Source organism: Polyodon spathula, chromosome 11 (genome assembly GCF_017654505.1).
Source record: "Polyodon spathula isolate WHYD16114869_AA chromosome 11, ASM1765450v1, whole genome shotgun sequence".
NCBI lineage: Eukaryota > Metazoa > Chordata > Actinopteri > Acipenseriformes > Polyodontidae > Polyodon > Polyodon spathula.
Genome location: NC_054544.1, coordinates 27,426,504 through 27,443,187, shown reverse-complemented (window position 1 = coordinate 27,443,187; position 16,684 = coordinate 27,426,504). Strand labels below are relative to the sequence as shown.

Below are 16,684 nucleotides of genomic sequence, written 5' to 3'. Positions count from 1 at the left end.
GCCTCTTGTCTGACCCGCCCTTCAGATAAGTATGTCAGTAATTTATGTAATTAAATTGGAACAAAAAAGGAAGAAGAGTTTTTTCTGTGATTTAAAAAAAAAAAAAAATAATAATAATAATAGTAACAATCTGTCAGTATTCTGCCCTACAATAATCAACGAGCGAGCCAGTCTCATCAGATTGCCTCACTTTGCATAAACACACAATACATTTAAACAGCAGGGCTTTCCTACCGCCCTGCTCCAATACATGAAACAGTCCATCTCACTAACAGTGAGATTAAAACCTAGAGAGTACGCCGAGAACACTGTTCTCACACAATACACTTGTTTCCTTGTTGGGTTTGCTGCCTGCAGGTAGCTACTTTCAATGTGCAAATGAATGGCAGCATTAGTAATGTAATATTTGTCGATACGAAATTTGATCCAAGCAAATAGTATGCTAGGATATCACCTTCATTGTGGAGAATTAGGTGGGGGTCTGATTCTCTCCATACCGTGTTTCATCACTGTTGGATGACCACCTCTCTGGCAGTGCTGTGGTATGTGATTACCCCTCACCACCTCTCTGGCAGTGCTGTGGTGTGTGATTACCCCTCACCCCCCTCTCTGGCAGTGCTGTGGTGTGTGATTACCCTCATCACTTCTCTGGCAGTGCTGTGGTGTGTGATTACCCTCATCACTTCTCTGGCAGTGCTGTGGTGTGTGATTACCCCTCTTCACCTCTATGGCAGTGCTGTAGTGTGTGATTACCCCTCATCACCTCTCTGGCAGTGCTGTGGTGTGTGATTACCCTCATCACCTCTCTGGCAGTGCTGTGGTGTGTGATTACCCCTCATCACCTCTCTGGCAGTGCTGTGGTGTGTGATTACCCCTCATCACCTCTCTGGCAGTGCTGTGGTGTGTGATTACCCTCATCACCTCTCTGGCAGTGCTGTGGTGTGTGCTTACCCCTCATCACCTCTCTGGCAGTGCTGTGGTGTGTGATTACCCCTCTTCACCTCTATGGCAGTGCTGTGGTGTGTGATTACCCTCATCACCTCTCTGGCAGTGCTGTGGTGTGTGATTACCCCTCATCACCTCTCTGGCAGTGCTGTGGTGTGTGATTACCCTCATCACCTCTCTGGCAGTGCTGTGGTGTGTGATTACCCTCATCACCTCTCTGGCAGTGCTGTGGTGTGTGATTACCCCTCATCACCTCTCTGGCAGTGCTGTGGGGTGTGATTACCCCTCATCACCTCTCTGGCAGTGCTGTGGTGTGTGATTACCCTCACCACCTCTCTAGCAGTGCTGTGGTGTGTGATTACCCTGCAGTAAACAGGAAAAGGACTGTGAGGGTCTGGCACTGTACTGTTAACTGTGAAAGAGCATCTGTATTATTTTACAGTGTTTGATAGATAGCACAGTGGCATTGCAGCCAATTAAAACATGAGCTGCTAATTAAGGGCTTAATCATCACCAGTTTGGACCCTAATAGAAAGTTCTCAGCGCAGTAATAAACACCAGCTGCTCCCCAACCAGGTGCATTCAGAAAGGTATGGGAGGTGAGCTGGGGAGCATTCTGCACTATAGAGGTCGAAAAAACAAAATGGAATTGTCTGGACTCTCACACCATATATTACCAATCAACATGAATGTGAATTAATTTTTGCCATTTACAGTGTGGAGACTCATATTAAAACCCAGCTGAATTTTGACTTCTTATTGTCACAGCACTGCCTGAAAATATGGGCCCACAAGGAAATGCAGTTCTGTGTGAGAGAGAGAGAGAGAGAGAGAGAGAGAGAGAGAGAGAGAGAGAGAGAGAGAGAGAGAGAGAGAGAGAGAGAGAGAGAGAGAGAGAGATGAATTCGAGGCAGGATATTGAATGATGCTTTTTGTATACCCGTGCTGCACTGCATTACTCTGTAGAGACACGATGTATCCTGTAAGCATTTTGTTAAGTTACTGATCAGCTACCTTTGTGCATACTGGTCTTGCTAGGAAGAATCAAACTTCAACAGCACAAACAACTAGTTTAGTTAACAGACTACTCTTAATTCATCTTGAACATGTTCAGCTAATGATGAGTTTCACAGGACAGAGATTTATTTTTCCTTGCGTGGCTTTGGTCCTTGTCTGGGGTTATCTCATCTTTGTTCCGTGGCGAATGTCAGCCTGTGTCACTGCTTGCAAGGCTTTTCTTCATCACAGAGCTTCATTTGGAAATTTGACTGTAATATCTGCAATGTGTCCCCCATTTGCGCTAATCAAGGCGCTCATTTGTTGAGCACAGCTGTTCCCATTCTTCCCCCTAAAATAAAGTGTCATAACAAGGTGAACTCCTAATTGCAGCCTCCGAGAATGGCAGCCTGTTCATTAACTTGTTGCAATCTGATATCCAAGGAAACCAGCTGAACCCTCAATGGAAAGTTGAGTTTGATAATCTCTGTCCCGTGAATGTGTTCACAGCAACATCCTGAGCCAGTCTGTGACACACTGTGCAGCTCTCATTCGCAAGCAGCTAACAGCTGTCTTTGTAGTTAACACTTTACATGAAGTGTCTCTAACTACTGTGTATTTACATAGTAGTTACTTAGTAAATGCATGTGTACTTACACATGGTTACAATGTAGTTAATGGGGGGGTGTAAAGTTTGGTCTTTGTTATATATTAAATATATATAATCTCTTGCTGGCTGTGTAGGTTCTAAATAGCCTTGTTTATGTATTTATTTTTCTTTTCTCTTCTCTCTCCTAGCTCACTCAAAAGGAGACTCTGGTCACCCTCTTTGATAACCACACCTGGGCCAAGCAGGGCATCTCAGAGGAGTTTGTGCAGCTCACCACTTCGGGGGCATGGAAGCACCCTCACGCCAACGTCTTCATCACCCTTGTCGTCTTCATCCTCATGAAGGTTCCTGAGTGCTTATTAACTCTTTCTGATTCTGCTGCAGGGGACGAGCATCGATTAACCAGGCTTTCAGTGTGGTGCTGTTCAGATAATTTAAACAGACCTCAATGAGGGGTCCCCTTTGCCAGTCACATCTGTTTTGTCTGGGCTGCCCGCTAAATTGTAATAAAATGTACAAATTGCAAGGTGGGTGAGTAATAACAGTTCTGTTGTGCGCAAATCTTTTATATATACATGCATGTCACCCCGGTTCTGTGGTCTGTAACTGCTCTGCTCTGCAGCTGTTTGAACCAAGTTACTGCAGGTCCTCCTCTGGTAGCTTTCATTGGGGACCGGCTCATTTCTTAGTCAGTGAATACAGCAGTGTTTGAAATGGAAAAAAAAAGTGCCGGTACTCACAGTACTCTCAGGCTCCTTGTCAAGCTCTCTCTTTGACTCCCTTTCCACCTCTATCAGTTCCCCAGTCCAGCTCTCTCTGTCTCCCTTTACATCTCTGTGTCTGACTCCCTGTCCAGCTCTCTCTCAGACATCCTGTCCAGCTTTCTTTCTTTCTTTGCAGTTGTTTTGCAATGCACACTGGGATTTGCAGTTGTTTTGTAATGCACTCTGGGAGTTGCAGTTGTTTTGCAATGCACTCTGGGAGTTGCAGTCTTTGCTCTGCTGTGATGTAAAGCTTGCAGCTGCTGCTGGGACAGCAAAGTAACAACTAGAAAGTCACATAAATGCAGCTGACAGTTTGGAAAAGAAAATGGGCCGATAGCCAATGATAAGCGCCAAAGTGCAACTCAAATGTTTTAATTCAGAAGTGGTTGGATTCAGATATTTGAAATTGAGAAGTGACGGTACTCCATACCAGTGAGTACCGCCCCATTTCAAGCACTGGCGTACAGGATACTGAAATATGATTTAAAGCCTGTCATCTATAGCTGTCTAAGTCACTCTATGGGTGCAGTTTCTGTCACACAGTCTGTGGCTCTTTGGGATATCAGCGTGTGGCTCTTTGGGATATCAGCGTGTGGCTCTTTGGGATATCAGCGTGTGGCTCTTTGGGATATCAGCGTGTGGCTCTTTGGGATATCAGTGTGTGGCTCTTTGGGATATCAGCCTGTGGCTCTTTGGGATATCAGAGTGTGGCTCTTTGGGATATCAGCGTGTGGCTCTTTGGGATATCAGCCTGTGGCTCTTTGGGATATCAGCCTGTGGCTCTTTGGGATATCAGCGTGTGGCTCTTTGGGATATCAGCGTGTGGCTCTTTGGGATATCAGCGTGTGGCTCTTTGGGATATCAGCGTGTGGCTCTTTGGGATATCAGCCTGTGGCTCTTTGGGATATCAGCCTGTGGCTCTTTCAGAGATTCCTCTTTTGCAGGCATCGCGCACAGGCTTATAAACAAGTGTCTGTAAACCACTCAAGTGCTGATGCTTCAGCGCCGGCACTAATCTGTGACTGATGCATTTCATTTTCTCGCACACTTATTAACAGCTGCAGTACAGTAATACAGCAATACAGCAGTACAGCACACTCATTAACAGCTGCAGTACAGTAATACAGCAATACAGCAGTACAGCACACTCATTAACAGCTGCAGTACAGTAATACAGCAATACAGCAGTACAGCACACTCATTAACAGCTGCAGTACAGTAATACAGCAATACAGTAGTACAGCACTACAACACTACAGTAATACAGTAATACTGCAGTACAGCACACTCATTAACAGCTGCAGTACAGTAATACAGCAATACAGTAGTACAGCACTACAACACTACAGTAATACAGTAATACTGCAGTACAGCACACTCATTAACAGCTGCAGTACAGTAATACAGTAATACCTCCACAGGTCATGACCAGATTCTGCTATCTGGGGGTGTATATCTGTTTTCATTACTTGTAAACTAATCATGCTTTATTGACTGTAACCTTGTCTAGTCTGTTTTAACGAGAAACAGAAAAAAACAATAATTTACTCTCAGAATGGCATTATTATTCTCAAGCCACATTTATCTGTTCATCAGGTTCTGTTGCCGCTGATTCATATCTTCTGGGACACAGGGTTTCTTATACAAGACACTTTGCCCATTTTTGATTTTCTTCCGATACAGCACACTACATACAGGGAATACTTGTCACTATTTCTCTATCTATTCTGTTTATCTAGACCACTGGCCAGAAATACTAACTCGTACGTAATTTTTGCTCATATTTTCTAATATACAGAAACCGATACAGAAAAAGATCTGTAGAGCTGAATAAAAAAACATTCCCATACCTTCCTGAACCATATGATGCAGTTAGACAATCAATTAACAATAAGAATGAATGAAAGAGCCTGTTAACAACTGTATTAAAAGGGCAGATTGTGACAGATTAGGAGTTCTAATGATCTTATGTTGCATGGCACTTGTGAAAGATGGATCTCTGAAACCTACAAAGATCCTCCTTCACTCCAGAGGACTAGTTCATCTGTAGGGCTTTCTATCGATTTATGTGTAGGAATACTCGCAATGTAAAACCATCTCAAGTCTGCCCTGCCTACTCTACACCAATCTGGGTATTTAACATGAACTTCAGAGGGCTGTTCTGAGTGCTTGTGTCCACTGCTGGGGTGGAAATAGTGGAATATATGATCCAGAAGGTCCTTCTTTGTTCTTTGTTTCATCCTGTGTTGGCACAGCATTAGAGTTAGAGAGAGAGGTGTGACAGGGAGGCAATGTGTTTGTTTGTGTTTCTGTATTAAAAAGTGAATAGAGAATAGGGTAATAGAACTTAGAGGCGTTAGAAGTTGCTTGACACGTGTTGTGTCAGGTCAGAACTCTTCTGCGCTGTGCTGTCTTGAGTCATTCCCTCGGAGGCTGATTGTCCCTCATGCTGTGGCTCATTTAGGTGCTGTGAAGCCTGTTTTTCCACAGCCATGTCAATGTCTGCTGTCTTACAGACGGGCCGTCTCGATGCACACAAAGCCGCTGTGGGTGGATGGGCATGTGGGGCTGACTCTGTGCTCGGCAGGGTTCAGGGGTGTTGAGAGAGCAGCAATTAGCACACAGAGAGGAGTGAAGGCTGGGGTGTGTGGAGCAGACTCACTATCCTACTGTGTTTATTGATTAGCATATAGATAATCTGAACCATTAGATAAGATTTAATGGCTTGAACTTAATGGCTTCCTTGTGCTGAATCGTTGAATGGACCAGAGGTCAACCTTCTGGTTCTGTAGTGTTTAAGATAAGGTATCAAACATTTATTTTCACTGATTTCTTCTTGTTCTTTGCAAGCAATCTGTCGCAGGTCCTTTGGTGTTCTTGGAAAGCTGCAAGTTTCCTTAAAAAGAGGAGATAAACGATTGCATTTATTTCCATGCCCTGCTGTTCCTCATCAGCGTGCCTCTCTGAATTGATCCTTACAAGGCGAGGATTGCCTGTCCTGAAGACACTGCAAGGAGACGGGTCCTAACTGGGACTCTTCTTTCCAGGACAGTTTCCAGAGCCATTCACTTGTCGTGTTCCAAGTAGATTGTTAAACTGCTGAATTGCTACAAAAAAACCCAAAAAACAATTGCAAACTAGAATGTTATGCCTCAAAACACATTTTCCTAATACCCTTTCCGCTCTGGTAGGTGAGGAGTCCCTGCACATTGCGCAGAGCGAGATTAAATCTCTCTCGCTCCAGTCACTGTGATGAATGCATGTACAGTGCAGGAACATGGATACGGATCTGGTCAGAGAATCTTGCGCTGTGGGCAGTCAGATTGCTTAGCCGTCAGTCCTGGTGAAGCAGCGCCGGTCTCAGTCTCAGTCGTACTGGGACTCTACTCCAGGCTGCCAGTCACAATGAAGCATCACGCTATTCAGGCTACACTCTGGAAGACTGGGGGCTGTCAGGGAGATTAGCCACATCCAGAGACCAGCAATTCATTACTATGACAGTGTGTCACTTTAGGTGCCATTATAGCCAAGCGACGGGATGGTGTCGACATTTATCCGCAGGCATGCCACTAATGTTACACGTGTTATTATATAAAAAAAAAAACTGTGCCTGTTCCATTTGCCTAGAAAAGAACAACAATTTTGACATAAAATGTGCATCATGAATCTGGAAGAGAGTTTTAAGACAGAGAAGTTTTAAATGTGTTGGTATTCAAGTGTACGAGCCCGGCACCCAGACAGCCACCGCACTAAACTCCTCACGGAGAGTGTAAAGCCAAGTCGAACAATCCTGGAGGCTTCTAATCTGGCAGACAGTCAGCCAATCCCTGGCTGCTGCCCGGGTCCTCTCTCCCTGCACCCTGGGGGAACTTTGACACTGGTTAACGTCCAGAGGCTAAAGTCAGGGCAGTTTCCCAGGGGGTCATCTACAGTAGAGAAAGCCAGGCCTGCAGCTCTCCATGCATTGCCACCAGCACGACTCATCTCGGCAATAAGGCATGGGCCATTACCCTTAAACTGCTATACAATAGATGAACCAGAATAGATCCAGAGATGAACGGGATGTAATGGGTCTAGTGAGATACTGCTCGAGGTTCATCTGTGAAACTAATATCCATACTACTACTCCTACTACTACTACTACAACAAATTTTTCGGTGCAGTGTGTGTACACACACACACACACATATATATATATATATATATATATATATATATATATATATATATATATATATATACACACAGTACTGTGAAAAAGTATTTGCCCCCTGTCTGATTTTCTGCATTTTTGCATATTTTTGGCACTGAATGTTATCAGATCTTCAACCAAAATCTAATATTAGATAAAAGGGACTCTAATTGAACAAATAACGCAACATTTTGATACTTATTTCATTTATTTATTAAAGAAAGTTATTCAACACTCAATGCCCCCGTGTGAAAAAGTAATCACCGCCTTAGACTTAATAACTGGTTACGCCACCTTTAGCAGCAATAACTGCAATCAAACTCTTCCTGTAGTAAGTGATCAGTCTTGTACAGCGCCGTGGAGGTATTTTGGCCCACTCCTTCATGCAGAACTGCTTCAACTCAGTGACATTTGTGGGTTTTTGAGCATAAACTGCTTGTTTCAGGTCCTTCCACAACATCTCAGTGAGGTTTAGGTCTGGTCTTTGACTAGGCCATTCCAAAACTTTAAATTTCTTGTTCTTCAACCATTCTGATGCAGACTTGCTTGTATGTTTCGGATCATTGCCTTGCTGCATAACCCAGCTGTACTTTAGCTTCAGCTCACGGACGGATGGCCTGACATTCTCCTGTAGAATTCTCTGATACAGAGCAGAATTCATGGTTCTTTCAATGATGGCAAGTCATCCAAGTCCTGATGCAGCAAAGCGTCCCCAAATCATGACACTACCACCACCATGCTTGACTCTTGGTATGAGGTTCTTACTGTGGGATGCAGTGTTTGGTTTTCACCAGACATAATGGGGCCCATGTTGGCCAAAAAGTTCCACTTTTGAACATTATAACATTGTTCCAGAACTTTTGAGGATCATCCAGGTGCTTTTTGGCAAACTTGAGACAAACATACAGGTCCAATCCCATTTTTGCTCAGTGTCTTTCTAATGGTGGAGTCATGAACACTGAACTTAGCCGAGGCGAGAGAGGTCTGTAGATCCCTGGATGTTGTTCTAGGGTTCTTTGTGACTTCCTGGGCGATTTTACGCCTTGCTCTTGGAGAGATTTTGGCAGGTCAGCCACTCCTGAGAAGATTCACTACTGTCCCAAGCTTTCTCCATTTGGACAATATAGCTTTGATTGTGGTTTGGTGGAGCATCCTATGAAAAGGATTAGATTACAAATGTGATGTACGGTTTAATACTATAGACCAGTCCTGGATTAAAACCTTTATGGCTTTCTGTTCTGTCCGGGATTACTGGTTTCGTGTCAGTGTTGAAGGAGGTTTCTACTGCTTTGAACCTAATTTTTTCCCTTAGGATTTAATATATTTTAACCCTTTGTTGTTGATGGTGGAACTTTCTATAATATCTCTAAAGAAAGGGCAATGTTCAGATACAAGAGGAATGGGCTTACTTATTAAGTCTTGTTGAAAATTGCCATTTTTTTGCAGTTGAAAAGCTTCAGTTTTAAGGATATGCAGTTCAAAGTTAAATGTCAGTTCAGAGTGATCGGTTTTGTAATTGTACAGTCCAGGGTTGCTGGGTATCATCCTGCCTGTTGAGCGTTGGCTCTACATTTCAGAACCAAATTTAGAAAAAAGAAATAAATAAAGGGTTGAGTCATTTCTGAGTCCTAAAATAGACAGGACTAATTCACTGCCGTTATTTTAAATGGCACTTTAATAGATTACATCCCCGGGTTTCATTAGTTATCATGAATCACTGTGTATTTTGCTTTGTTTGGTGTTTTATTTTATTTATTTTGTTGGCAGCGGTCCATGAACAATTATGAATGCAGGTACGGATTTTATTATTTTTACATTTTCAAATTATTTTAGTGACAAAGAGCACAGCCTGGAGTCTAAGGAACAGCAGTCTGGTAATATCATGGCCTTTTTTGGGTTGTTGTTATAGCCGCTCACAACATTTAATTGCTGGCAGTTTCACTGGTTGCTTTCAAACCTTTTTAATAGCTGCAGAAGCAGCTTTGCACCGGTTTCCTGTTCTTGTCAGAAGTGCTGGAAGATTTTGATGAGCCCACCTGCTTGGCTTTTGAATGGAAAAACAGTGGAAAGAGGCTGAACAAACAGAAATGTGGCAGGCTGTTGCACTCCACTAAGATGACACATTGATTTCATGACAATTGACCATGTTGAGTGAGTCTCTGGGGTGATCTGCAGAAAGAACCCTAGGCACACTCTGTGTTACTGCACGGGTCCTCTTAAAGACCGCTCTGCAGCCAGACTTACCCCTAGATATCCATGACATTACCAGATATATTAACCATGTAGTGAGTGTTCATCTCTCTTCTCTGCCTCCCTCACAGTTCTGGATGTCTGCCCTGGCTACCACTATCCCTGTCCCATGTGGCGCCTTCATGCCAGTCTTTGTGATAGGTAAGAAGCATCCTTGCTGCACTGGCTGTCTGGAGGCTCATCTTGTTTCTGTTGGGCCTCTCTGTTTCTCTCCAATGGGAAGAGCACTAGATTTAGGTAGAGACCAAGCTCTACTCTTTATGATTCCAAATAACCCTGAATGACAGCTTGTGGCTACGGGCCTCTGTCGCTGCATTCTCCTGTTGCATGTGTCCACAGTGTGTCTGTCTTGTGTTGTCCTCCAGGGGCTGCGTTCTCCTGTTGCGTGTGTCCACAGTGTGTCTGTCTTGTGTTGTCCTCCAGGGGCTGCGTTCTCCTGTTGCGTGTATCCACAGTGTGTCTATCTTGTGTTGTCCTCCAGGGGCTGCGTTCGGGCGGCTGGTTGGGGAGAGCATGGCGGCCTGGTTTCCAGATGGCATTCATGCAGACGGGAATGTTTACCGCATTGTGCCCGGTGGTTACGCCGTGGTGGGTGAGTTTCCTGGCTGTGCCCCCTCTACCTTCCTGTGACCCCCGGAAAACATCTACACTGTATTTATTGTCTAATGAGCCGCTAAATAAACTGGGGGATCTCCTTTTCGATGGTATCGGAAGAGTGTATAGATTTTTATTTTTAATAAATAAACACCACACATTGGATATTAAATGTGGGTTTGATTTAAAGTCGTGTCTGCTAGTTAAGCCTCCTGTGTGTTAATTTGCGCCGTGGAACCCAGGATCCCAATTATCCAGACAGGTTGAACACCAGCAGCCTCTGAACGCTGGCTTCATAACCTTGCACTGCAGAGCAGATATTTAGAGAATGCATTTCATTCCATGTGATAGTCACCAGAACTGGAGGTTTTATGGCATTGCTGAGCTGACAGAGAGGAGTTAATAAACAGCAGGCTTAGGAAAATAAAAGTGACTCGTTTTCCCTTGTCTCCATGACTTTGTGGGGGTACAAAACAAAATCTATCTAGGAAGTCTATAGAAGAGAAGGATTTGGGGAAGGTGGGGACTGTATCAAACCTGGGACATGCTGACACCTAGACTGCATTTTAACAAATTAAAGTAAATTATCTTATGAGCAACTGAGTCATTTCTTTTTAAATCCCTATCCTGTCCTGTTTCTCTCCTGACTCCCTGTCCTGCCCTGTCCTGTTTCTGTCCTGACTCCCTGTCCTGTGCTGTTTCTCCTGACTCCTTGTCCTGCTGTTTCTCTCTTGACTCCCTGCCCTGTCCTGTTTCCTCCTGACTCCCTGCCCTGTCCTGTTTCTCTCCTTACTCCCTGTCCTGCCCTGTCCTGTTTCTCTCCTTACTCCCTGTCCTGCCCTGTGCTGTTTCTCTCCTGACTCCCTGTCCTGTACTGTTTCTCTCTTGACTCCCTGTTTGTGCTGTGTTTAGGAGCAGCAGCGCTGGCTGGAGCAGTGACCCACACCGTGTCTACAGCGGTCATCGTGTTCGAGTTGACCGGCCAGATCTCTCACATCCTCCCTGTGATGATTGCAGTGATCATGGCCAATGCCGTGGCCCAGAGCCTGCAGCCCTCGCTATACGACAGTATCATCCGCATCAAGAAGCTTCCCTACCTGCCTGAGCTGGGCTGGGGCCATCACGAGTGAGTCTGTCTGTCTGTCTGCATGACTTCATATTCATTCAAATATCAAATATGTCAGATCTGTCAGATTACTGTCAGTGTGTGTAAGAATGTGTGTAAATGGATTGGTGTGCTGTCTGCAGTATCTGCCTATATTGTCTATTGTTTCATGAGTTGTCTATGCTTCTACAAGCTCGCCCATGTTTTATCACACTTGTCTGACCCCGTAACTGGAATTCAGTGTGCCAGACGCTGTCTCTGAAATACTGCTGCCGTTTACTCAAATAAACGAGTTTGGTTCAATAGCAGAGTTATGTATCCCCTGCAGAAGGTCAAGCAAGCAACGCAGCGTCTCACATTTCCCAATCTTCATGGAGCTGAGGTTGCTGTTTTTGATCTATATTTAGGTCTCCAATTACATTTATTTTGTTTGTCTTTGTATTGTGGTCCCAAGAGGTTGAAGGTGCCAGTGCAGGATGTGCTCTGAATTGTACTGGGTTGTGTATTCCTTGTATATGCATTTCCTCCCTTCATGTTCCACCCCATGCTAATTCTAGAGGTGGGAGAAGTCTGATCGCTCTCAGCAGCGAGAGTGAGACAAACTCAATTTGGCACATTTCTGTTCAATTAGTTTTAATGAGCATTAAGTAACAGAGGAGACCGCCAGGGGTTAGTTAACAGGTAACGTTTCCCCCTCTTGGTCCCACACCATAGCGCTCACTGTCGTTGCAACTGACTGTTCATAAGAGGACCCAGCACAAACATGGTCTGTTACAGTGACCTTTCCTGTTGGTTCTATTACAGAGCCCTTACCTATTGGTTGAGAGATGATTTAGAGATATCTGAAAATTATTTAAAGATATGTAATTTAAAGCTTCATTTAAAGATATCTGGAAATCATTTCGACATATCGCTAAATGTATTTTAGGTATTTTAAAGTGATTTACAGATATGTCTTCAAATATTTAGAGCTATTTGGAAAGTGATTTTGAGATATCTTAAAATATTTAGATATCTCTAAATTGATTTGAGATATTTCTAAATGATAATTTAGCTTGCCATACGCATCGGCTCAAGGGTTCAGAGCATGCTGGTTTGTACAGAGCCTTCAAGATGCTAATTAAACCTGCTTAGAAACATGAACAGCTGTGTCCAACCTTGCTTAGCTTCTCTGATGTGTCAACAACAGAATTGTGCATGGCAACAGGCTTTATGAATGCACTGTGTGTGTGTGTGTGCGTGTGTGCGTGTGTGCGTGCGTGCGTGTGTGTGTGTGTGTGTGTGTGTGCAATTGCACAACTATACACACATCTATAGTGCAATAGAAAGCAAGGAATCGGGATTTGAAAATGTTGCACTAAATGCTGCTTGGTGTTTGTCTTCTGATGTGTGATTTGATGTGGTACCAACAGCCAGGCAGATATTTATCCGCTAATCCAAATCATTAATCAGTACAAATCCTGCCATTCAAGAGGTGAGCGGAGGCGGGGGGGGGGGATTGTATAGATTTGAAATGTACATTCATTAACACTGCATGCTTTTATACTGCTCACATAGCCAGTTTAAATGTGCATTCATTAACACTGCATGCTTTTATACTGCTCACATAGCCAGTTTGTTTGTACTAGCCATGCTGGTCCTTAGTGCACAAGTTCTTTTTTAACAGTAGAAACACTTGTTATGAGTAAAGATTTAATTATTTAAATATGTCACTCTTTCCAGACTGTCAGAGAATAACGCCAGGAGATTAATATTGTGCCTGCCTATATTCTGCACATTGTGGACTCATTTCTGTGTTTATATTTTTGTATAAGAAACCTCATTTGGTTATTGTTATGTATATCTTTGAGTTCCTTAGTGCAGAAAGAGTAAATACCCTATTGGGTTTTCATTGCCATTTTGAGTAGGCTGTACTAAAGATTAAGAAAAAGTTTGATAGACTTATGAGTGGCACATCCAGTAAAGGCGCTCTGCGTGGAGTGCAGAATACACCCTATAGCCTGGAGATCACTGGCTCGGGTCCAGGTTATGCTATTGCCAATGGGCTGGGTGCACAATTGGCCCAGCACTACTCGGGTGGGGAGGGCTGAGGTCTGCAGAGTAATCCTTGGGTCACGGCGCACCAGCGACTCCTGTGGCTGATAGGGCGCCTGCAGGTCTGCTGTAGAAGCCACTCTGTGTTGTCCTTTGGCACTATGGGTCTGGTGGCTTCACTGTAGTGTCTGCCGCTGTTTCTCAAGTCGGCGTGGGAGTTGCAGCGGTGAGACGGGATAATAATAAGAAGAATTGGGCATTTGAAATTGGGAGAAAATCAAGGGTAAAATAATTGGACATTCTAAAAAAAAAAAAAAAAAAAAAAAAAAAAAAGATATGGTTTGAGATAATGTGTGTTTTAATAAAGCACTCAGGGGCATCTTCAGTGTCATTGTATTAGAATCGAAGGCTCCTTGTTAAAGAGGTTCCCGGCTCGACTCCACAGGGCAGCAAAGAGCAGGTCTGCAAAGAGCAGGGCCGTTTACTCTGGTGCACTGCCATAACAAGCAAGGGCAGCATGAGCCCTTCTCTCTCTGTCTCTGTGATAACTACATTATCAATCAGTTGGATCCCAGTGCAGTTTGGGGTAATTGCCAGGCTGTGAACAATGTTCAGCATCCTAATAACATGCATGGCCACAAGCATTATACTTATTGATTTATTTATTTTAATTTTTTTATACAAATTCCAGTTTTTATGCTGTGGGTACCCTTTAGCATTTGAGTCCCCAGATAAGAGAAATCCCCAGTAAAACCAGCCACTCCTTGAGCATAGAACCATCCCCTTGACCAGCTTTCGCTGTGCTGTTGGCAAACTGTCTGTCTGTGTCCAAGTTGTGTGAATGTGCTGCTACAGAACAAAAGATTTGCAGCAATGCTGTATATTTTTGTTTTTCAACACCATTCAACACCTGGCCCTGCCTTTCCATGACCACAGGAAAGCAGTTATGTAGTAAGAGATGGAAGTGAATCCTATTAGGTTTGCATGTGTGTCTTACAGTGGATTGTGTAATATGACGGCTGCCTGGCTTGTTAATATTCTGTGCATTCTAGCTGAAGCAGACGCATTACTTAGTCTTGCTGTGCAAGGCTGAATAGCAAATCCACTGTAAAAAAAAAAAAAAAAAAAAAAAAAAAACTCCCTTGCAAAGTGGCTGCTGCAGTATTGAGGGAAAGGGGTTTAGGAGGAAAAAAACAAGATGTCAGAAAAACGTGTGCCTTTTTGTTTTTCTTTCTTGTTTTTGTAATTGTTTTCGGTGTTGTGTTTGGTGGCTTTTCCAGAAGTTCTGGAACAATATAGGGGTAGCTCTGGCCTCTATATCCTGGTGGCAATGCTGGCAAGACCTGGTGAAATCTTCTCCTTACTTGCCAGTGTCGAGCGGCCTCCATCTCCACAGAGCCCCCTGTTCACATTGCAAACACACAGGCCATTGGGGTTTGGGTCAGTGTAGTCACAGAGTTAGAGCTGAGGGACTGGGAAGCTGTGTAGTCTAGTGGTTAGAGCTGAGGGACTGGAAGGACAGGGACTGGAAGGGCAGTGTGGTCTCATTAGAGCTGTGGGACTGGAAGGGCAATGTGGTCTCATTAGAGCTGTGGGACTGGAAGGGCAGTGTGGTCTCATTAGAGCTGAGGAACTGGCAGGGCAGTGTGGTCTCGTTGTTAGAGCTGAGGAACTGGAAGGGCAGTGTGGTCTCATTAGAGCTGAGGGACTGGCAGGGCAGTGTGGTCTCATTAGAGCTGAGAGACTGGAAGGGCAGTGTGGTCTCATTAGAGCTGAGGGACTGGAAGGGCAGTGTGGTCTCATTAGAGCTGAGAGACTGGAAGGGCAGTGTGGTCTCATTAGAGCTGAGGGGTGGGAAGGGCAGTGTAGTCTCATTAGAGCTGAGGGGCGGGAACGGCAGTGTGGTCTCATTAGAGCTGAGGGACTGGAAGGGCAGTGTGGTCTCATTAGAGCTGAGAGACTGGAAGGGCAGTATGGTCTCATTAAAGCTGAGAGACTGGAAGGGCAGTGTGGTCTTATTAGAGCTGAGGGGCGGGAACGGCAGTGTGGTCTCATTAGAGCTGAGGGACTGGAAGGGCAGTGTGGTCTCATTAGAGCTGAGGGACTGGAAGGGCAGTGTTGGCTCATTGTTAGAGCTGAGGGATGGTGAGCCACTAGGAGACAGCGTGAGTATTACTAGTGTCGGACTGGGAGGCAGTGTGGTCTTGTTGGTTGAGTGATTTTTGAGGTTCAGTAAATAGGATATTCAGAAGAACAAAACTATTCACCCACACAAAAAGAGATTTTGGAGTTGTTGTTTTTTCAGTTGGCAGATTTTCAACTTTCAGTCTGTGATAAATTTTAGACGTCTGCAAGTGAATAGCTGATTCATTTTTTTAGTAGGATGGCACTTGAACACAATGAGGACCTCAGCAGGTGGTATTTCTCTGCCCGCGGCAGTAATTATTTTATGTATGTGGAGCGCCACTCTTCTGCCTAGGCTCCAGTGTTAAGTGGAAGATGCTCAGAGCTGAGCTGGAAAGTGAAGAGAGGGGTATTGAGTAAGAAAGATGGAATATTAATGGTGAAGCAGACACTCATTATTAAATATTAAGTGAAACAGAGTCATTACAAAATATAAAATAAACAGTCAAAAATCCCATCGGTAAAGCACTGATAGCAGTCATTAAACATGGCAAATTTATTAACATCTTAAAGATTCGGAACAGAGAAAGGCTCCCCAGAGATGCCTCTGCCGTGAGAGCAGAACGCACTGATGGATCACGTTTTAAACTATTCTGTTGAGGAAACCAGCCTAAAAGTCTAAAAGAGTTTCATCAATGTCAAACTGAATTTAATGCATTCACGTAGACTTTTAAAACATGCATTGATATAGAGCTCGGGACAGTGTACAGGGTCAATTCACTTTCTTATTTTTGAGTAGGTTGTTAAAGTTTGGTGCTAACGAAATATTTCCAGTAAATCTGTCCTAATAAATAGTATCTAGAATTTTGTTGGTCTCAGAAAAGCGCATACGTTATTGTAAAGGCGAATTTTAATTTTTAATGGTAGTTTATTAAAGCCATTTGAAGAGTCATTATCTTCACTTGAAAAAACTTGATACGTTCAGAATAGCTTTTCCTTACAAGGACTCAAACTACCAGGAGCAGCTAGAGTGTGCTGGTGCAGTGAAAATGCTGTGAAAACAATGGCAT

General features: G+C 43.9%; 1 protein-coding gene across 5 annotated transcripts in view; it reads left to right on the top strand.

Annotated features, from left to right (window-relative positions):
- The window catches only part of LOC121323213 (chloride channel protein 2-like), a 134,102-nt gene that overhangs the window by 78,876 nt on the left and 38,542 nt on the right, over window positions 1-16,684 (top strand). For all 5 annotated transcript variants that reach the window (XM_041264121.1, XM_041264124.1, XM_041264122.1 and 2 more), the window contains 4 exons: window positions 2,740-2,895; window positions 9,829-9,898; window positions 10,239-10,349; window positions 11,264-11,477. In XM_041264121.1, the coding sequence (XP_041120055.1) occupies window positions 2,740-2,895; window positions 9,829-9,898; window positions 10,239-10,349; window positions 11,264-11,477 (551 nt within the window). The remainder of the gene's footprint in view (window positions 1-2,739; window positions 2,896-9,828; window positions 9,899-10,238; window positions 10,350-11,263; window positions 11,478-16,684) is intronic.